At 40.2% G+C, this 22,334-nt stretch overlaps 2 protein-coding genes across 8 annotated transcripts in view; one reads left to right on the top strand and one right to left on the bottom strand.

Moving 5' to 3' along the window:
* Positions 1-22,266, top strand: part of EIF3J (eukaryotic translation initiation factor 3 subunit J) — a 39,949-nt gene extending 17,683 nt beyond the window's left edge. For 2 of the 4 annotated variants that reach the window (XM_073304530.2, XM_073304533.2), the window contains 2 exons: positions 4,382-4,440; positions 5,288-22,266. In XM_073304530.2, the coding sequence (XP_073160631.1) occupies positions 4,382-4,440; positions 5,288-5,450 (222 nt within the window). In that variant the 3' untranslated portion in view covers positions 5,451-22,266. Of the gene's footprint in view, positions 1-2,074; positions 3,123-4,381; positions 4,441-5,287 lie in introns of those variants that run through there. The other 2 variants (XM_073304532.1, XM_073304531.2) reach the window with 2 other exon arrangements.
* Positions 368-22,334, bottom strand: part of SPG11 (SPG11 vesicle trafficking associated, spatacsin) — a 65,856-nt gene continuing 43,889 nt past the window's right edge. For 2 of the 4 annotated variants that reach the window (XM_073304525.2, XM_073304529.2), the window contains 11 exons: positions 21,243-21,987; positions 20,256-20,398; positions 18,668-18,866; positions 17,741-17,878; positions 14,494-14,627; positions 13,685-13,792; positions 12,828-12,996; positions 11,829-11,917; positions 11,032-11,187; positions 8,972-9,123; positions 368-7,517 (listed from right to left, as the gene is read on the bottom strand). In XM_073304525.2, the coding sequence (XP_073160626.2) occupies positions 7,337-7,517; positions 8,972-9,123; positions 11,032-11,187; positions 11,829-11,917; positions 12,828-12,996; positions 13,685-13,792; positions 14,494-14,627; positions 17,741-17,878; positions 18,668-18,866; positions 20,256-20,398; positions 21,243-21,987 (2,214 nt within the window). In that variant the 3' untranslated portion in view covers positions 368-7,336. The remainder of the gene's footprint in view (positions 7,518-8,971; positions 9,124-11,031; positions 11,188-11,828; positions 11,918-12,827; positions 12,997-13,684; positions 13,793-14,493; positions 14,628-17,740; positions 17,879-18,667; positions 18,867-20,255; positions 20,399-21,242; positions 21,988-22,334) is intronic. The other 2 variants (XM_073304528.2, XM_073304527.2) reach the window with 2 other exon arrangements.

The following is a 22,334-nucleotide window of genomic DNA, read 5'->3' as shown; positions in this document are numbered from 1 at the left end:
TTTCTATACTGTCTTTCCATAACTTGCATAATCCCAGTATGCACTAAGATGTGCACCTTCTATAAATCTAAGGGGTTCTAGGTTTTGAATTCAAATGTGCTTTTGACTTAACACTGTTAATGAGAAGACGGTTGAAATTGAAATTCTGATTTGGGATATCGTCCTAGAGCTAAACTTGAGAATGTCTCAAACGTAAGTACACTCATGTAAAGTAAGCACCGTTCTGCCAGTAATCTTTAACTTTACCTCCTTGCATATTTGCACTGATTCTGTTCAATTTTTTGGCCTCTGTGCTGGAGTGGAAGTGTCCAGTTGTCCTGGAAAGGTGGGAGAAGCGTATATTTTAGTTAAAACCAGAAAACTAGAATCAGTTAAACGTGTTTATGGAAGTAATTTGAATCTTTATCCTCAACCTTTAATAAAACTAAGATCAATGTGATCAGAGTGACTTAACAGCAGATAACAGAACTAGCTAGCATGTCAGTATGCCTCTCTGGTGTGCCATACAACTTAAGTGGAAAAAGCATTAAGTGAGTGATAACACTGTATCAGATTATAGGATAATTGGTGCTTTGTGATTATACAGATTGTGTAAAATGTTTCTTGTGCAAAAGTTATAACATTAAAGTTGTGAGGGAATTGCATAGCTAAAGGTCAATGAGACCAGAATTTTAAAAAATAGTTAACTGAACATTAACTGGCAAATCCAAGCCATGCTGCCTAGCAGATAACTGAAATGAGACTGGTTTCAAAACTTATACTAGAGAGTTCTTTGAAGGAAGCAACCTGCTTCTGGGCCTTCAATGTGAATAATAAATGCTCCATAAATGCACAACTCTGCTACTTTCTACCCAAAATTGGTGGGTGATTGGAAACATTTTCTAGGCATGTGCTCCAAACTGCTCTCGTGGCAATGTACAATAAATGGTTTAGTTCAAAAGAAGAGTAACAGTGTAAACTTGGCTATAAAAATCATCTGTAGAGTGATATTGAACTAATTCTGCATTTCTAATAGAACTAGACTTTTAGTGAGATGAACTTCCCTGTCTATTTACAAAGCTAAGAGAAGGGCAGGTGCAGTTGTGGCTGAACGTAGTTATGCTGTTTGTGCTTCACTGCTGATTTTGGTAGCTGAGTTTCATCAGGATGCTAAACTTGGTGCTTTTTTTTTTAAATCAAATCTCAGATTTGGAGGTCAGGTATTTATTTCTTTGGTCTAGCTAACTTTTCTATTAATCCTTCTGTGCCTGGCACCTTTGCCCCATCCATTTACGAAGAATTTACCAAAGTGGTTAATGTTAGCATACAGGAAATAGCTTGCCCCTCAACTCAGTAACTCACAATATTGTAGCTCTTTGGAGTATTAATGTACAATATTGGAAGAAGCTCACAACGTACCACTTGTAAGTGATCTTGGCTGAATCATGTTTCGTTTTTTTTTAAATCAGCCAACCAAAAAGACCAGACCTGAGCAAAGTTTTTACCTTAAAACAGAAGAACCAGACACTCCATCAATTCACTCGGGATTTTGCTCCTGACTTTACGTGCTCTGATACTATGGTGATGGGAAGCCATATAAAACTCTACAATAAAGATTCCCACCAACTAAATCAGTAACCGTATAAACCTGAACATCTGTAATTTTGCATTTGGGAAGTGTCTCCCCTCCTTCAGGAAAATAAGCTTATGCTGCAGATAGTGTAATAAGTTCGGTGAAGGGTGTTCCAGTGTACCATAGAGTACATGCTGCTATTCTGATTATGGTGAGGCGAGTCTGCTAGACATAGTGTGTTTGCCATGAATAAGAGTTGAACTTAAATTCAGTTGCCTCTGGGGTAAAATTCAACAGCAGTAGTGCACACGCCTTACGTGGTAGGAAGTGAACACTTTTGCCAGCTAACAGATCAGAAGTACAGGGGAATTGAAGTGTGCTGTATTTAGTTCCCAGATAGGAAACTGTCAGGATGCTCGGGTTAATATTCTTCATATTTTTTACCAGCACTTCAGGGAAATTAGCATGTTACATTTAATACTGACTCTAAAATAAACCAAAGCTTTTTTGGTCTTTCCTCAGCAAAGTAAAGCCAAAAAGAAGAAAAAAGGGGTTGTGCCTGGAGGTGGTTTAAAGGCCACTATGAAAGATGATCTGGCAGATTATGGAGGATATGACGGAGGATATGTACAAGATTTTGAAGACTTCATGTGACATCTTTCCTTGTGTTGTCTTTCTTTTGCCCTTAAACATGTAGCACAACTTCTTTTCCTTTAAATTCTGCCAAATGCTACAATTGGAAGTGCAGTATCTTTGTGCTGGTTATTTAACTCTTTGACAGGGTGGTGCTAAAGCATTGGGATACCTGTGTCGTCAAGGGGTTGAAATGATGAAACTCCATTCCTATATAAATCACAGAAAAAACAAAATTCTAATAATGTTTTTAATTGTTGCTATCTGGTTTCATAGTAACAAAACCACTAAGTTGGACATGAATTTCAACACAGCAAAAGTTGTATTATTACCAGCACAGTTTAGTAATGCAGCCTTAACTGTACCTCCTTGAATGATTTACCTTGTGAACAAAAGCAGTTTGCAGCAAAGGCATGGTGTGCACTTAGTATTAAAATTGCTTTGTCTAAGTTAGAGCTTGGGTTTTTTAAAAATAGATTGTGAAGGGGACTGCTAACTTCAAAGTAAGGATACTGCACCTGAAAATTAATCACTTGATACGCACCCATTCTTTCAAAGCATGACATTTTAAAATAAAACTTATTTTGGTCAAAACAAGAAAATAGTTCCTTGTTGCATTTGAAAAATGATTTGTGGTATCTTGAGTATAAGCAGTTTACATTTATCTGAATATTTCTACTAATGCAGCTGTATGGGTTGGTTATTCTAACAGTTAACTGCCTGGTTTAAGTGTCTATCTGAGAACCAAATTTCCTTTGTTCTCATGGGCTGCGATAGAACTCTCACAGGACTTTACCATTTTCTTTCATTTACAAAAACCTGCTTAGCAAACTGCAACAGTTACTACAGTTGGGCAAATTGTTATGTTAACAATTATGACATCTGCAATGTTTTATAAAGCAACTAATTTAATAAAATCACTATTGTGAGGACTTCAGAGCCTGTGTATTGGGAGTACTTATTTTAGTGTTAACTAAGCTCTAGAACAGTGTTTCTGGGCCACATAGCTAAGCTGACAAGAGGAAAGAGGAGTCTCTTCAATATGAAGTGGCTGCTTGCTTCAGTGAGTGACCACCAGACAGCTTGTCCCTATAGTCTAGTATGCATGTCCCGTTTCTTGGTGTGGCTTACTTCACTGTTCCAAATGAATGAACCTTGAAATTGGCAGTATAATGAAACAGAACTGGGGCATGGGATTGCAGTGTATTCAGCACTGCGATCCTTTATTTGAAATCTGTTTCCACACCTTAGTTGAATCTAAAGCAGCAATTTAAAACAAGACATACTATTACACCCCACCTTACTAAAAACAATGGCAAGGAAAGGTTACAAAACCACTTGGGACATCATCCTTAACACTGAATTCAGATACATGTGCACAAAATTTTGTTTAGTTTTTAACCTTCATGTCAGGAATGTTAAGCCTGGGCTTAGTGGACCTTTGGAGATTTCCATATGGTGGGAGTTCATATCACTTGCCCCTTAACTAAAGGGCGAAAGAATGTTAGATGTGACATCTCTGCTCAGTCTGTAGTCTCAGGTCTTTCTATTTCTGCATTACACAGAGCTCCAGCTTAAACAAAACTGGAATTTTGTTAAGGGCCAGAATTGTAGTTTAAAACTATTTATTTAATGGAATGTCTGAAGGGCATGGGCCTGAATACTGTATGTAACCTGGGGATAGTTTATGGCTATATTAGAATATTTAATAGCAGGGATGTATGCAAAACCCCAGAGGGAGAGGATACAATGTCTCCCAATAAGCCATCTCTTGGGAAACATGGTGGGGGGTCATTGCTGGATAATGCCCAAGCTATGAGTTGGGGGGGTGATAATTCCAGGCTCCAGCCAAAGTTACAAGACTTGTTTTGCCAACCAAAGCTGGAAGCCTGAAGATCAAAGGACACTAAACAGTCATTACTGAGAGAGGGAGATGCAGCTGGCAGAGCTGTTCCTGGCAAACATGCTCTCTTGCATCTCTGCTGGAGGATCAGAAGCAAAGCCTGCCTTGTGCACTGCCGCAGGGCTAGAGCTTAGTCAGATGTGGATGCATCTAGAGACAAGTGGTGGTCAGAGGTGCAGCTAGCTCTACAGCCTTCATCCTTTTTATCTCAAGTGTATTTCTACATGCTCTGAAAGGCATTAGCATCATTCTAGCTTTGTGATCAGTCTTTATTTTCTTGACTTTTTCCCCAGTATTACAACTCATGGGGACTAACTGTAGATGCTCCACTACCTCCAAGCACAGTTGACAGGTATGTATCTACCTCTTGGGTGTCACTAGAATTTACTTTTGTGTCTCAAATTATACCAATTAAGATGGGTCATAATGCTACCTTTTTCTTGCTTAACCTTAAGGGTCTTGCTCTTGTTTTTTGGGCAGCCAATTTCTAATGTATGGGGGGGTGGTTTTGTTTACCTCATGTGACTTTAGTGTCACTTTAAAGATGTAGCCTGGATCTGACAGGACCTTCTTTAAAACATGGTTTGGCTAATAGGCATGAAAAATCCTCACTGTGTTGCTTTTTCTATGAAAAAATATTTTACCTGGCAGAGGCTGGCTGGCTGCTTCCTCATTCTACCTGTGGTACTCCCAAGTAACAATACTGCTTTCAGTTGCTCAGAAAAAATCTTTCAGAGATGTATGTGTGAACTGAAATTCAGCTGCCTCTGGGGTAGAATTGAAGAATGGTGCTTTAGGAATCAATGTTCAAGTTATTTTGTAGCCTTTATCATTAAAATAAACTTGAAAATGTGAACCAAGTGCAGACTAATAGCCCAAAATGAAAAGCAGTCACTCACCCCACTTAACTAAATTTCATCTTTAAGAAACATCCCACTTAGATGTCAACTGTTAAGATCGCTTTAGCAGAAATAGCCAGGTGTGCTTTTTCCAAACACAACTGCACCATGTCAAACAAGCCTCAATGCTGCAAACAGTTGTAGATGTACATACTTAATGTTAAGTATGTGATTAGTCCTCCTGACTTCAATAGAGTTAGCACATTGGGTTCTAGAGTAAATTCAGTTTTTATAGCCTACACAGTGCAGCTGTAGCATGTATTCTTTATATGTATTAAACCTCCATTTTTTAAATTTAAGAATGGAATGGAAGCAGCTGCACAACACACAGGACCTTCAAGATAATCTTATTATCCAATTAAATGCAAGAGCCACTAATCAATGGACTCACTGGATAAAGAATCTTCAGCTGGCTATTAATTACCAAGAAATATGGAACTCCAATAGTCAGTGTATCTGGTAGGACAGTCAAGGAGCAAATTACCAGAATCTTAATCATACAAAAATGCATTATCCTAGCAACTAAGACAAAATTGTCTGAAGCCTGCAGTGTGTAGGTGAATGGGAACACTGCTGAATAGGATTAGGCTACTGGATACTCTTGGCAGCTTGAGGAAAAGCTGTTTGCTACAGTTGGACAATTCTTCCTGTTTATGAAATGTGTGTACTCTGGGTTATGGAACAGAAAACTTCCAACCAAGACACCCAGCTCCAGAAATAGGTCTTTGCTTTTAAAATACACTGGTACAGCCAAAGGTAAATAGCATTTGAGTCTTACTGAACATTTAACTTAACCATATCTGAAGCCCTTCCTGTGCTCAAAGTACTTCTGGGAGTTAAAAAGCTACTCAAACGAAGACATTCTTAGCCCAGGGCGAGGAAGCAAATCCTGAGACTCTAGCCCTTCATTTCCCCTGAGGAGCTGCTCTGTCACAATGGAACTAGTGCAACTCAATGTGGGGGTGAATACTGAGACAAAACAGCCTACGGCAATAGAAATACTTGGTCCCTTCCACTAGAGCAGACTCAGCTCCCCTACAAACCAGTGTCATCAGGATCAGCGATGAGGCTTTTCCTGATGGAAGGATCATTCTTAAACAGCCTGTTGAAAGACATCCAAGCCCAGTTGTTATGTTTGATATTCCTACTACAGTGATAGGCCACCACCTGGGAATGCTGCAGACAGAACGTGTCAGAACACTCCAGGGAAAAGTTTATGAACAATAATGTCTAGATATTTTGGAACTATTCAGAAAACTGTAAACAGATTTCCCCCCTTTTTCCAAACACTTCTGGATAAGTTTGCCTTGAACAGTTAACTAGTGCACATGACTCCACCCCAAAGCACTCAGTGGTGATTTACTTTTGCATGTAAGACACAAAGACTAGGAACTAGTATTTAAGCAAGAGTTTCCAAAATGCATACAGCTGTAAAGAGGTTTATTCCTAGCCAGTCAATACCAATGCTAGAGGCTTTAAAGAATACAAATATAGCAGCAAACAAAACAACTGTATATGGTGAATTTGTGATAATGTGTGCACACACAACACCCGTAGCAAATTCTCCTTTGTTTCACTGGTAAAAGAAGAGTGTACTCTAAAAGCACATAACATCTTAACTCTCTGTGAACACAGAGGTAGTCCATTCTTGTCACTGACTATTATGGTATTCCTATAAATCTTACAGTGGGCAGGTAAAAATAATCTCATTTGCATAAAGCACTAGAGAGGAGTATCCTAGGCAAATTGCTTCCTCTGAAGATTTTGGAAAAATAGGCAAGAGACTTTTTAATATGAATGTTTCAAGTATTGTACTTGCACTAATGAACTTGTAAGGTCAGCAGAACATCTATTAGCCCATTTTAAACAGATAAATATTTGATCTGATGTTCCGTTTAAGTTACTGTAAGTACCACACATTAATTTTGCAGCAGTAAGATCCTCAGCATTCGGCAGTTTTTTGTTTTTAAGAAGGCTTGCATGCAATTCCTGCTAAAGCCAGTAATCCATGCCTCTAAATTAGCCAAAGTCATTTTAGAATAAAGTCTGGCTGAAATCCCAGCTGGCCAGAGCACCATCTTCTAGGCCCACCAAGCAGGCTTTTACAAAACATTTTGTTCAAGTCTGATTTAAATATTAAGAATTGTTTATTGTCCAAAACAACTTTGGGTTAATAGTGTCTGTGTTTCAGGGACGTTCAAAACAGTGCTAGGATTTTATAGTAAATTTCACATACTGAAGCAAATTTTTTTTAAGGCACCTAGCAGCAAGTGACCAGGAGCTGGACAGTGCAAGCCATGGTACTCCTGCTTGTCTGGGCTAGAATCTTCATGTCACTTAGGCTGGAATCTAATTTGCCAGCATATCCTTTAGACAGCAGCCAGTCTGCGCATCCTTCAAAAGCATATTTACCACATCATAGAACTTGTTATCATACGCCAATTTGTAGTACAGGTAGATGTCTTCACAGTAGGTCAGTAACGTCTTCAGATTTTTCTGAGCAGTCTCAGTTGGCTGGTGCTGTTTGACCCTGAGACAGAATTTTGTGTTATATTAAAAGGGAAGAAAGGGCAAGCTTACAAATAAGATTGACAAAGCTGAAGAACATCACATGAGATGGGAAGAAGTTCTGATATCTAAAGAAAAATGCAGGCTGGGGGTGGGGAGGGGGGGCAGAGGAACTTGTAGAGATGGTTCTTGGAAAGGATTTGTGTTTTGCTTCTCCATACTCTTCTGCAAAGATTATTTTAAAGCTAGACATTTGTTAAAGACAAAAAGCTGACTAGGTTATAAAGAGTTCTGAGCCCTGCAGGAAGTTCTCTCCACCACACTAAATGGCTGATAGTATCTGACAGCACCTAAGTGTGCGAAGTGCCTCACAATATAGTAAATAGCACATGGACTCTGCCACCAGGAGCAGTGAATCTCATTCTGTATATGATGCAACAAAGGGCCAACAGAACAAGGTTTAGGGAACCCAACAGAGGTGGCAACAATAACATAGGGTAGTTACTCAGCCAACGTGCTTTCACAGCATTATCTATGGCAGAGATGGCAATAGAATCCAAATGTCCTGACTCCCTGTGCTAGCCACACAATCCTCCTTCCCCTTCACAGCAATCAGAGTGATTGACATGCACAAAATGCCACACAAAGCAATTCTCACACCACCTCTGGATAGTTATTTTACAGATTGGGCTGGAGTCTGCCAACCTGCACGTGAGGTCAATGAGAAGGTACAAAAATGAAGATCTGAACTGGGTATGTGAGAGATGATTGAAACATATTTAATTTCATGGCATATCAGTAACTTCTCCTTATGACTATGCAATGGAAGAATTAGCTGCTAATTTCTTACACGTTGTTTGTGAGATCAATTAAAGAAAGAACACCACTGTTACTAGTTTCATTCAGGAAATAACTTTTTAGCTCAACAAAAACTAGTTTTGTACGTATAAAAACAAGTGATCTATGTTATGAACTGTCTTTAAGCACTGATGAATTAATAAATTAAACCTGTTTTCACACTAGCCTACAAGAGCACAATTATTGAAACAGTGTATCTACTGCCTTGAGAGAAGGTCATGAGAGAGAACAACAAAACTCAACTACAACTAGCATTCAGGGGATCTCCATGCCACTCACTTCGGGATCACCATTTTACCCCTCAGTGTTCCTAGATCTGAGGAGTTACCTCAGAGGCCAAGCTAGCACAGCTGCTCTTAGAAAGGAGGGGCAGGCTACTTTACAGTGCTGCTCCCTCCGGAGGGCCAACTGCATGGTTGCCGCAACACAACATGCTTAAGATTGGGAATAAGGGGCAAGAATCCCTCCTGAACTTTGCTCTCCCCAAGCAGTGTACTGGGCTGACACCACGCCAGATGACTTGTATTCTATAAGCGAATACAAATAAAACCACTCTCTTTGAAGTCAATTGCCAGAAAGACAAAAGGCATAGCCATGCAGGGTTGCAGAAATACTTACTTCTTCGCAATCTCCTCAAATACATTGGATTTGAGTAACCTTTGTTGCTTAAATTCTTCCAGGTAATTGAAGTCGCCCTTTATAATCACTTGTTGATACAGAACTTCAGCCCAGTCTGGAACAAAGTCATAAGCCTCAGACACAATAGCAACCTAAAAGGAGAACATGCCAGAATTACTGACTAGGATGGGCCACAAGCTGGTTTAACTGATGAAGCTTTCCAGCCATGTGGTTTTGCCTGCTTTTGTTTGCACTTTGGCAGTACTCAAGCATTTCAGGTGCAGACTGCCATGGCCTCTCTGGCTCAGTTCTTTACACTGTTGTCTCAAGGCCATTCTTTTAAGGAGGAACGCAAGGGTCACTGTGGAACTATAGATAAACAGAGGGATGTGGAGTGGGGAGTAGGTATGATGGAGAGGGAAGAAGAAACTTGAAAATAGGATGGAAATTCAAGGCTAGAAGATACGGTTCTTACTGAAGTTAAAGGGAATTTGAAGCAGTTTGGGGCCTTAAGAGTTGGGAGAAGAGAGAAAGGAGAAGATAGGATTTTGTAATAGACCCAGAAGATTAACATATAAACACATTCAAACATTAATATAAGAATGGCCATACTGGGTCAGACCAACGGTCCATCAAGCCAATTATCCTGTCTTCTGATAGTGGCCAATGCCAGGTGCCCCAGAAGGAACAAACAGAACAGGTAATCGCCAAGTGATCCATCCCGTCTCCCATTCCCAGCTTCTGGCAAACAGAGGCTAAGGGACACCATCTCTGCCGCTCCGGCTAATAGCCATTGATGGACCTATCCTCCATGAACTTACCTAGTTCTTTTTTGAACCCTGTTATAGTCTTGGCCTTCACAACATCCTCTGACAAGGAGTTCCACAGGTTGGCTGTGTGTTGTGTGAAAAAATACTTCCTTTTGTTTGCTTTAAACCTGCTGCCTATTAATTTCATTTGGCGACCCCTAGTTCTTGTGTTATGAGAAGGAGTAAATAACACTTCCTTTCTCTACACAAGTCATGATTTTATAGACCTCTATCAGATCCCCCCCAGTTGTCTCTTTTCCAGACTGAAAAGTCCCAGTTTTATTAATCTCTCCTCATACTTCAGCCGTTCCATACACCTAATCATTTTTGTTGGCCTTTTCTGAACCTTCTCCAATTCCAATATATCTTTTCTGAGATGGAGCGACCACATTTGCACACAGCATTCAAGATGTGGACGTACCATGAATTTATACAGAGGCAATATGATATTTTCTGCCTTATCTATCCCTTTCTTAATGATTCCCAACATTCTGTTCACTTTTTTGACTGCCACTGCACACTGAGTGGATGATTTCAGAGAACTATCCCAATGACTCCAAGATCTTTCTTGAGTGGTAACAGCCAATTTAGATCCCATCATTTAATATGTATAGCTGGGATTATGTTTTCCAATGTGCATTACCTTGCATTTATCAACACTAAATTTCATCTGCCATTTTGTTGCCCAGTCACCCAGTTCTGAGAGATCCTTTTGTAGCTAACATATAAACACAGAGTAGCAGGTCCCCTTGACATTTCTTTAAGAACATGGCAAGAGGGGGAAAGAAAGGACAAGACATGGCAAAATAGGGGTCACTGAACAGCCAGTGAAAAGGTCCAAAGGCCACACAACTGGGAAACATATTTTGTCTGGAGAATTCATCTCCTTTAACTTTGAAAACCAAAGAGGCCAGAATATTCTCACTTCGACGTGCTGTTGGAGGGAGGGTCCATCTCTGGTGTTGAAGTGCTATTGGTTCTCTTTAAAAAGTCTTTGTTTCTGTCTGAGGTCCTTCTTGCCTTAAGTGAATTCCAGAAGCTGAGAAGGAAAATGCCTTTTCCCATTGGCTTCCCACACTGCTGGGGCTACAGGTGCTGTCACCTGCCTGTAACATGGCCACTGCCACCAGCTGTCTTTATTCTCAAACATATTTTCTATTATAAACCTGGGGAGCAGCATTTCACCTTGTGAGCCTTTATAGTGCTGTGGTGAGTGAAATGGATGCAGCATCCCTTACTCAGTCACTTTACCTGGTAGAATCTGGGCAGGGACATGATGCAATCCATCAGGTTCTGTCTGTTCAGGTTAATCAACATCGTGCTCTGATTCGTGTTCAGAAAATGAAGCTGGAGGGTTATCAGCTTTGTCAACCGGTTGCAGCGCAAGGACTGGCGGATACAGGAATCCTAATTCAAGAGTCAAAACAGAAAAGCAAAACCAAGCTCCTGGCGTAACGTTTCTATCGGAAAGCTGGGGTGCATGTTCCCAAGCACAGCTCCGGGGGCTTCAGACCTATCTTAGTATTTTGTCTTGTAAATCACTGCAGTTGCTTTGATTAATCACTTTTAATGCACCTATATATGAAGCCCCACTCAGCAACTCAATTTTATTGTAATACGTGGAGGCCAGTCTTTAATCACACCTTTAATACTGTTCTATTTTCCCTCACCCCAGATTAAAACGGTTAGCTCAGCACCAAAGCCAACTGATTCTCTCCTTCCCATGAGATGAAAGCTTCTAAATTTAATCCCAGATACTAAATGCTGAGCAGGGAGCAACAAGTTACTCTTTGATTCAGTGGTCATGTGGATAAGCAGGCTCAGGTATTAGGCTCTGTCAGAGGGATCTCTTTTGCCCCTGCCCTGCAATGTGGCACATCATGGGTGGCTGCTTCAAAAGCTCCTTTTCCTCTCCAACCAGGATGGGTCTCTGAGCATCACTCCCAGGGAAGCTCTGCCTACTATTCAGCCTTAATCCATCTCTCAGCCTTCCTTGGCCAATGCTGATAATTAATACTTTACAAAGTTCCAATTCCATCTCAATTTACCTTAGAATAACTTTCGGCTGCATCAATAAAGAGTGTCAGAGCTTTCATCAACAGTTTCTTTAAGTTAGGCACATCTCTGAGAGACTCTTCTGAAACAGAAAAAGAACTTTAAAACAAGCACCCAAGGCTTTTACAGCTGCAGCAGCAGACAATATGCAACAAACACTTTTGTAACTCACATTTGAAAATTTCTGTCTAACGACATTTCAGAAGGCAGCAACATGCCAAAATACCTTAGAAAGCATCTCATGCGCTAACTCTGCACAAAGCATAAGAAATGCTGCTCTGCTGTGTACAGAATAAAATTCCAAGCAATTACAATAATCCAATCAGGAGTTTTAAAGGCAATTTGAAAACAAATACAAAATATCCATTTGCTTTTGTCATGTGTGTCGACTGCCCTCAACAAACCAGGTTAAGGAAAGCATTCAACAGAACTCAAGTGTTTTAGATCCCTTTACACCCCCACTGGGTCTTGTTCCACAGTGACACTCCTGCATGCTCCATTCATTATGACATCAGACATGCATGACATGCATGCAACCACTGGAAGTTTAGGCTGATTAAAGTATCTATTATACCTACAAAGGTAGAAAATACTTTGAAAATGGAATAATGTCCTAACACACTAGGACGCACCTGGTTAGTGGTGCTAATGGGGTTTTCCACCAGCACAAAACCCAGGACCACCACAACTTTCTGGAAAGGAAGAGCAACAAAATAATACCTCTGAGCCTGGCTAGTTGGGCCACTCAGTGCATCCTGCTGATGGAAATGGATTTTTCCATTTTTACGTGCAGGTCAGCAGGAAAGGCAACTGGAACTGTGTTTACTAGCCATATCTCACTTAAACAACAATGCATCTGACAGAAAAAATGCCCTTAATTTACAAAGTATTTTAAATTAAGCCAATTTTTTATTATGTACAGCGATGCAATATGCTTATACGAGAAGCTATATTCAAACACACTTAGTCTTGGTTCCGTAATTCCTACTCACCCCATGGTTGAGATTCAATGAGCTTAAGCTGTATACAAGCAGCTGCCTCATGATTCTCTCCAATTTCTCGACACATGCTAAAGCACAGGGCTATCATATTGTGCTTTTCACTGTCCCCTGGCCGACAGCGCTTTATGTAATCCAGCAGAGCTGTCTTCAGCGTTCCACTCTGGTTAGGAGAAAGGGCATCAGAACAGGCATTCAAAAGAGTTGTGGTTTTGGTTTTTATTAAAAAACTTGCAAGGAAAATCAAATCCAGAACAATTTTCAAAAAAAGTGGTCAGCACGCCACCTTAAGTTTCCCCTCAAACATTTCAACACATAATGGGAATATGATTAAAGTATCACTGAGAATAGCAGACTCCTAATTATACTTAACAGAATTGCTAAAATCTGGCAGCCTCCAAATTTCTGTATGTTTAATTGTAAGTCAGCACTCTGTAACAGAGTATCTATCATGTAAAACACAAAGAGGGTCCAACCTAGCACAAAATATATAGGGTCCTCCAAATTTCTATTACTGAAGTTGAGAGAAATAGCTGTTTTCCTTCCCTCCTGCACTGATTTTTACTGTGTCTAGGACATCATGAGACAATCTAAGCTGTTAAAGTAACCACGTGAGTCTCTTTATAACTATATGCAAGAAAGAAGAAAATATGGTAAAGTATTTCATTTAAAATTGTGATTTGTATTCATCAACCATCTAAAGACATTCGCTTTGTAGAGTGAGATTTTAATCCCAATACTCAAATTATTAAACTCCCCAGATAATGTACTGGCAGTGAAGGTATCCATTTTTTCACTCACTCTCACTCACACACGTTACTGGGTTTTTTGGTTTTGTTTTTTGCACCTACCGGGTCCAACTTTTTTCTCATAAGCACTTCAAAGTAATGTTTCTCATGCAGCAGATCGAATATGTACGTCATTTCATTATATCTTCCAATACCAGTAAGGAGTCGGACCTTTAGAGAGAACGGCATAAAGATCAGTGGATGATGGAAAATCTTATCTCACAAAGGAGCAGCCGTGTATATTAGGGTTAGTTTGTTCCCTTTTAAAAATTTTTTAAATTTTTTTGTTTGTTTTAAAAGGCAAAATGATCAACAGCCCAAATAACCACCCCCCAAAAAGTAAAGCTTTCCATCACGTGCAATCCATGCAGTGAGCTTTCCAGTCCCCTCCAGTAATTCCAACTTGGAATGATATCTCATGTCACTAAGCTGGTATGTTTCAAGTCAGGTGCGGCCTTTATTAAGCAGCAATAGAGGATGCAGGTTAGCTTGGTAATGTGGATCATTGCATTTCACAAAACAATGTCTGACAAACCTTGAAACTCCAAAACCAAGACATTGCATGCTCCCCACCCCTCCATTCTGCCACAGCCTCATCCATTTTTCTAACAAACTATTATGGTGGTCCCTTTGTGATGTGGAAACCTGGCCAGTAGTAGCTGTGATCATCAGGCCACAAAACACACATCACAAAGGTAACAACCTTTGGGCTCTATAGATGTAGGCTGGACAAAGACCAGTGACCTAGAGATGAAAGCTTTGTATTCCAATTCCATGAGCCATCTAGTCCACATGCTCACGTGGTTTGCTACCATTTGCATGGAGAGCTGTGTACAGAGTGTGGTTAGCACAGTATGGTGATGGATACATACCACAAGGCCGAACTCCTCATTGGGGGCCAAGTGTGCCTCAGTGAGAAGTCGAGCAGTTTGCAGGACTCTAATAATTCCTTCCATGTGACATGTCAGACTAAAGCAATTATGGGCCAAAATCAGCAGCTCTGTAGCTAGAGAATGAGAAAATGTGGGTGGTTCAGTTAACAAGCTGAGGAAGTTAGTCATTGCATCTCTGTTGAAATCGCTGCTAACTCGGCAGATGATTTACCATTTTTCAAGTTACAAGCACTAGAAGTGAATCAGAGGCATCTACTAGCCCTTTACAGCTTCTGTAACTGGACACATTCAGTCTGATTCAGTTGCTGCTAGAATCTGACCCTTTGGATTATTCTCTGCAATGTGAATATAATCCTTACAAGGAAAGGAGACTGCTTGACAAATGCACAGCGTATAGACCAGCCACCATCATACCAGGTCAGTTCTCAATTTAAAAAGGTAAGTGTGATGGGATCTACCCCACACAGGCGATGAGAGGGCTAATGTGGGCCTGAGAGGCCAATTAACACCACATGGTTACACCTGGAGGGTGGCCAAGGCCCAATTAAAGATGAGTTCCAGCTGGGGGAAGCCGAATAGTTTCTATAAAGACAGGATACTCAGAGTAGGAGGTGGCTACAGTGAGAGAAGGAAATAACTGCAGTCCTTCTCGGAGCAGTACAGAATGGACCTGAAGAGAAACAGAAACCACCAGGGTGAAGCAGGTTTGAGTGATAAGCTCTGACAAAAGGGCAGGACCTGGGCCTACAGAGAAAAAACCCAGGGAGGCATTCAACTGAAGAGGAGCTTCAGGAGGGTGTTTACACCCTTGGACAGGCCCTGATGGGAGAGGGCATCAGGGTGAAGGAGACTCCTGGAGTTGGCCTGAGAAGAGGCCACCTGACAGGCAGACAGCCTTGGGATAGACAGGAACGAAGGATCCAGAGTAGAGACAAGACTCCCACGAGGTAACTCTTGAGAGTCAGCATTCTGCAGAAGAATAGAGAGTTGCGGGAGGGACACAGGATGGATTAAAAATGTAAGCACAAGGGAGGGGGAAGAAGTTGCTTCCACTGTAGTTTGTGTTTTGCTTTTGAGTTTGGTAAGAAGTCTCCAGAGGAGCCGTGGGGCCACTACTCTGCGTGGAACAGAAGAGGAGCCCTAGGGGAACGAAAGACATTATATCAATGTCTGTCAAGTGGGACACTGCCCATGTGGGACACTGACACTGCAGAAGACGAGAGACTGTGAAGTGACCTGGCCAGAGGTCCAAGTCATGAGAAGAGAGACCACAGAAGGACCGGAGTGGCAGGGGGTGGTAAATAAAGACCTGCTACATCATGTCCAGCCATGAGACGGCGCTGAAGCAATAAGTCCATTTTTCCACACTAAGATCCAAAGTTTTGCATCTTGGTTTGAAAAGACCATTCATATATTTGATATACCAGGTGGGATTTGAGATGGAACAAGTTCACTCATCCACAATTTAAAATGGATTAAATGTATCCATTTGCAGATAAACCATTTTACTAGAACACAGATGAAAGATTCACATTTGGCTGATTAATGGGGCAGGGTCTGGAAGCAGGAAACTTGGTGTTTTACTTTATGAAACATTGTGGGGTGGAGGAGGGGAGGAGATACGATTTTATGTATGTATCCAGGCTTGTGTGACAGTGTCCTTCACTGTCGCACCTGAAACTAGCCAGCAGGGAAAAGGGTTAACCATGGACTCAGAGCAGGGATATAAACAGGTGGCAGGGGAAGAGGATGCTCTCCCCAGGGAAGAGAAGAGCTAAGAAGGCTCCCAGGCACAGACAGAAAAGGAAATGGGAAGCTATTTTACTTATCCATAATCATTACACTGGAATTACTCTGGTGACCCAAACTTAACACCCCCAAGGTGTGCAAAAATGTGTTCAAAAAGTTAATAAATGACTAGCCTATTATGAAATTCTTTTTCCTATAGAGAATCGGTTTTACTATACCATAACAGCACCATAACAATGGGATCCTGCTCCATGACAGCTCCTAGGCACCACCACGATACAAACACACACACGCTACTTTGTCACTCATTATAAATGTTAGCTATTACACCACATAAATGACAAATACATGCAAGGTGCATCATAATTTAAAACCTTCACCAGCATGTAATCAACACATTTCAGAACAAACTAATCGCTCATTCCCATTCCATTCATAAAAATGTTGTTCTACTCCAATACCTAGACATTACACTTGGAAAAGCTATAGAACTCTGGCATAATTGAATGTTCCCTGGGACTTCTTTTAAAGTCTGTACCCCACATTTAACAGTCAGTATATGAAAACAGCATTTGTCCTACATCGTATCTCCAAAATAAGGGGGCAAAGTTAAGGTTGGGTGACAGTGCAAGCCCCCTGGGATAAAAGCGACTGATGAAAGATAATATCGAAGTGGAAAACTGTCTGGATCTTTTAATTGTTCATTCTTTTAAAAAAATCTAAAAAAAAGTGTTGGGGGGGAGGAGGTGTAATTAGCTGGATTCTATTGTAACACACTTTCAACCTTAACTTTAACCAAGATTTTGTTTCTGAATAAAGCTCTTTTCAGGCTGTAGATTACCCCAACGTACTAGAGAGGCTATGAATGGAGATCTTCCAGTTGCACCTGTGTTAATTTTAGTAATCTTTGGGACAGAGAACTTTCACTAAAATCCTTTTTCTCAGAGGTACATTTTCAGTATTATAAAGGATCTTACTTAGCCACTGCTGGCTGGCTGCTAAAAGTATCTTGGCTACATTTTGTAAGCGTAATTACACCATGCCCATGAATGGACAGCTATACAACGGGAGTGAAGTTTTAGCCAAAGACAACCTATAAATATTTAGCAAAGAAATATGTAAAATACCAGGCTGCTAAATCACTTTCCTAAGAATTTGGCCAGAAGACTTTTCTAAATCCATCCACAAAACTTTAAATAACTTATTGACTTGAAATTTCCAAGCTATTAGTTCAAGAACTCCTCTTCAGTCTTAGAGAGGATAGTGAATTCATGTATGGATGCCCTAGGCACTTATGCTTTGATCTATTTCTTATGAATACATTTTGAAATCTCTCTTTAATAATTTTTAGCAAAAAATCAGCAATGAATATTCCCCTCACCAGTGCTCCAAATACTTCATGATGTAATACAGAGCCCAAAATAGCCAATGTTATTATAATGCTAGTTACATATAGTATTATTTGCTATTTACTTACTGCAAGATAGTTCCCCACAGGGTACAGATGAAATTTTATCCAATAACTTCATGCCAACCAGTGTATGATCCTTGCACAATTTGGCCAACTCTAGGAATGCTTGAGTCTCATCTGCTGGGTTCACAATCTGCTTTTGCCCTGTGCATATGTGAAAGACACAGACAGACAGTTATGTTACAAACACTAATTGTTCTTGGAGGAAAGGTGAGCTACTTTTATGGAAAACAGCGTATCCTCTTCCTGCCTGATGCAGGGGCTGGAACTAAATAATCCAACAGGGCCCTTTTAGTCCAGTCATTTATGTCTAAAAGTCACACATCTTTTCTTTGCCAGATCAACCCAATACAAACCCACTGCATGTCTATATTGTTTGTTACAACTAAGACTGGTTGTTTCTTATTCAAAAATACATTGACTTTGTCACAGCTAAAAAAAGCCTCCCCATTTATAGAAAATAATTCAAACAGATTCACATCATTTTGAGCAAAATATCATTTATTTTGCCAGGAAAAAAAAAATCTTTAAAATACCAGGCCACTCTCCCATTCTTGCCTTTGTAAGAAATTAATGGAGGAGTCTTGTCCACCAGTTGGATGGCTGGAGTTACAAAGGCCATGACTTGTTATTTAAAAAAATTCAGATAGCACATTTTTTGCTATTAAAAGTCTTGTTTGTAAGAGCCTTAATTAAAGCAACAAAGCACTGGATACAACAAGGTAAACAGTGAACAACACTTAATACATTAATAGAGCTTTACAATTTCAAAGTATTGCCTAAATGCTGAATACTATAGTTACCACATATACACAGTCAGCAAGTGTTTTTCAAACACACACACACACACACAAAATTTACAAACTAAAAGTTTTTCTAAAAGGACTTTAGGTGCATGCAGAGGTGAAACACACAACAAACCACCATCATCACCTTTTCTTTCAGAAGATACCAGTAACTCCTGCATGATTTCTTCAGCCACAAGTTCTGCCACAGTTTCAGACTGGAGACCCTGTGTTTTGATGAACATCTGGGCTTTCTTGCATCTGTCAGGCTGCTGCGATGAAAGGATCGCTCGAAGCACCTTTTCAGAATCATGGGCTGATATTTCACCGTAGGAGCAATTCAGTTCCTAAGAAGAATACAGCACATTTAAAAAATGCTACATAGAATATCAGGGTTGGAAGGTACCTCAGGAGGTCATCTAGTGCAACCCCCTGCTCAAAGCAGGACCAATCCCCAATTTTTGCCCCAGATCCCAAAGTGGCCCCCTCAAGGATTGAACTCAGAACCGTGAGTTTAGCAGGACAATGCTCAAACCACTGAGCCCTAGAGGAAAATGCGCATGATGGAGTAGGTATTCACCAACAAAGCTCTATCATATTGAAAACTCAATGCAAGGTTATTCAAAATCGTGTGTGAAAAAGCAGATGTAGGTCTAACCCATCTTTGCACCAATCAATATTGCATTGATTTGTGTATGTTAACTACTAAGGGTTTGATACAAGAAAGCATTTTAACGTTTAACTTTTTGCTTGAAGTAAATGTGTGCTGAACAGCTGTCCTGTTTCTTAATTGTGGACTGTATCAAAACAGATAAAACATGCTTTCATGAGCTAGAATTTTCTTGTTTTACTAAAGATCATTCCACAGTGTTCACTGATGAGATTTACCTTCTCACCGCCAAATAATCCCAAAGCCTCAATACAAAAGATGCAAATTCCAGCTTAAAAAGAATACTACATGTAAAGATAGATAGCCCCTCAGAAAGAAGAAGTAGACACTGATGTGTCCAGGATTCTAGACTAGATACACTGCTGGTTTGATCCAGCAGCGCAAATGCTATGTTCCAAAACTAAGGGGCAAATCTTGGGGAAGGGACAAAGAACGTGTTTAGTGGTTTTGCTCCATGAGAAAACGTCTGGAGCAGGATCCTCTGCCCCAACCTGTACAGCTGGGCTACAGCCACACATGAAGGCCACAAAGAAGAGGAGCAGCAGCAGATGTAGCCCACTACTTTTGCCACCCCTGGGGTTAGCCCGGTGGATCTGCATAATCTTACGGGCCTACCTGCAAACGTCCCTGTAGTAGAGAGCTGCCATAGAACAGAGGGTTTTAAATCCACTCAGGTTTTAAATTGATGTTAGGCCTTCTGAAGGCAACATAATTTTTAGACTTAAAGTACCAAAATGACTAATAAATAATTTATTTTTAGCACATGATAAAATAGGTCAATTAAAGAGACATAGATAGAAATTTGGCTTAATGAAGTAAGATGACAGATCGGAAGGGTTTTGTTCATTTCAATACTTGATCATATCTAGGATTTGTCTGAGTAGTGGGCCATGTTACCATTTGATAAATATCCCCCTTATTTTTCGTTTCAGCACTCAAAAGTGTTCAGGAATGAATACCTCGTACATTATTGTGTGACCTCACAATAGCTTTAGTCTCCATAACTCTGTGGGTTGGCTTGAGACAAGCAACATTATAGTTTTGGTAAATGTTGCCAGACACATACCTTCGAAAGCTCATACAAACAGACGACTTGTCTGCAGTAGTTTCTCCCATGAACACACTCATCTATTAGAGTCGTCAGACTGGTCATTACCAGATCATCTGGAGATGGAGCCAGGACATGTGACCAATTTTCTATGCTTGAGGCTGGAAGCAAAGTGAATACTGAAAATGCACATCTCAAAGGAAAAAGCACACGGGTAGGGCTTGTCAAAACAAAGGCTCACACCCAGAATAAAACTTTAGGAATCAGGGCAAATATTATGTGCTAAACTTTTTCAATCTTTAAAAACGGAACTCACAGTATCTGTGAAGAATGGGAGAGGTACCCTAATGAGGTTTTAGGAGATAAGCATCATTAAATAAACACCACACAACACAGTATTATCAAATACAACATTCTTAAAGCCATCTGAATACAAGTGTATAAAGCAGCCCAGACAATGTTCAGCTATCTTTCTGCAGCCTCAAAATGGGAATAATACATTTTGTTCTAGCAAGAAACATTCTAGTTCTAGCTAACAGATTACAGATTTACTAAGATTGTGTGCCCATACACTCACATACAGATGACATATAAGATGTTATCACTATTTTTTCCACTATTAATAGAAAACAACGTTCCCTTATAACATGCAAATATTGGGAAAAAATGTACTAATAAAAAAATCTTCCCCACACTGCAGCACTAGAAACTACAATCAAGCTTATCTAAAATTTGTATTCCAAAAGCAGGAATGTAGATTAGCATTGTGCTGTCCTGTAGCACTTTGGCTGAAGAGAACTGCAAATCTATTAAGAATGGATATTCAAAGGATGACATGAGATTGTTTATAGAATAATCTTGCCTGAAGTATATAAATTCAGTGTGGGATGATGTTAGAAATTCCCCAGAGATTTCTGGGGAAATTAATTTTGTTACACAAAGGAGGAACCTATAGAAATCTGACAACTTGTCACATGTCTGCAGCTGACTGCTAGGATTACTTACTGCTTTGTAATCTTCTGGGCTGCGTGTCTCTCTCATCTGCTGTATCTCCCACCAGAAGAATAGCTCGAATATCTGGGTGTAAGCTGTTTAGATCAGCCTCCCCTGAGGCCAGTGCTCTGCAGTGCAATACCAAAGAAACATCTCTGCTATAAAAGTGAAAATACCGGCAAACACGGCTGGCTTCGTGTATGCTTCCTTCATCTAGAAGACGTCCAATCAGAAAGCGAAGTGATTCTACCTCAGCTTTATCCAGAATGTTTTCAGACATATCTTGGAATGCAAGGCCATCAAGTTGTAAATATTTTGATGTATTCAGAGCAGTTAGCTTTGAAAAGGAAAACTCCTTAGCTAAGCTATCAAAGGAAAGTTCACCACTCGCTGAAACCTGGTGAGAAAATCTTGACTTGACCAACACATCGTCTCTATTTAAGGTTTGTTGTGCAATGCAACAAAGCCAGATCTGTTTCTCTATTTCTTCCAATTTGTCCAGGGTCACAGAGTCACTCTGTGCTAGCCAGTGGCCAGCCAAGGTAAGCAGCAGGTGTTTCTCCATAATGCTGTTTACCTTCTCATCAGCTGAAGGTTCAGACACTGCGTTTGCCTCCGCTAAGAAAAAGGCAGATGCTGCTTTGCTGGAGACGGAATTTCTCATAAAACGGTCATGACATTTTTTCCAGAAGTTAATTCTAGTTTGTTTTTGATGCCACGGTCCAATGTGCTCTAAGAGATGTAAATCTTGAAGTACCTGCACAATTCATAAACGCCTTAAAGGACTTATCCTACAGAAACAATTCTCACTTCTTGAATAAACATGTACCAATATTAGAACACCACAATACTGAATTACCATCCCAGGCTGTAAAGTACTCGGCACACCTGTTTTTCTGGAGAAATAAAAGTAACAGAATGCAGCAAGTAACAAAATGCCACCATTTTACTCAGCACAGGATTCTAAAAGTTTAGATGACTAGCAGATAAACTGAATAATATTTCAAATTAGTTTCAGAGTAGCAGCCGTGTTAGTCTGTATTTGCAAAAAGAAAAGGAGGACTAGTGGCACCTTAGAGAGTAACCAATTTATTTGAGCATAAG

This window comes from Lepidochelys kempii, chromosome 10 (genome assembly GCF_965140285.1).
Source record: "Lepidochelys kempii isolate rLepKem1 chromosome 10, rLepKem1.hap1, whole genome shotgun sequence".
Classification (NCBI taxonomy): Eukaryota; Metazoa; Chordata; order Testudines; family Cheloniidae; genus Lepidochelys; species Lepidochelys kempii.
This window is presented reverse-complemented; position numbering and strand designations above follow the sequence as displayed.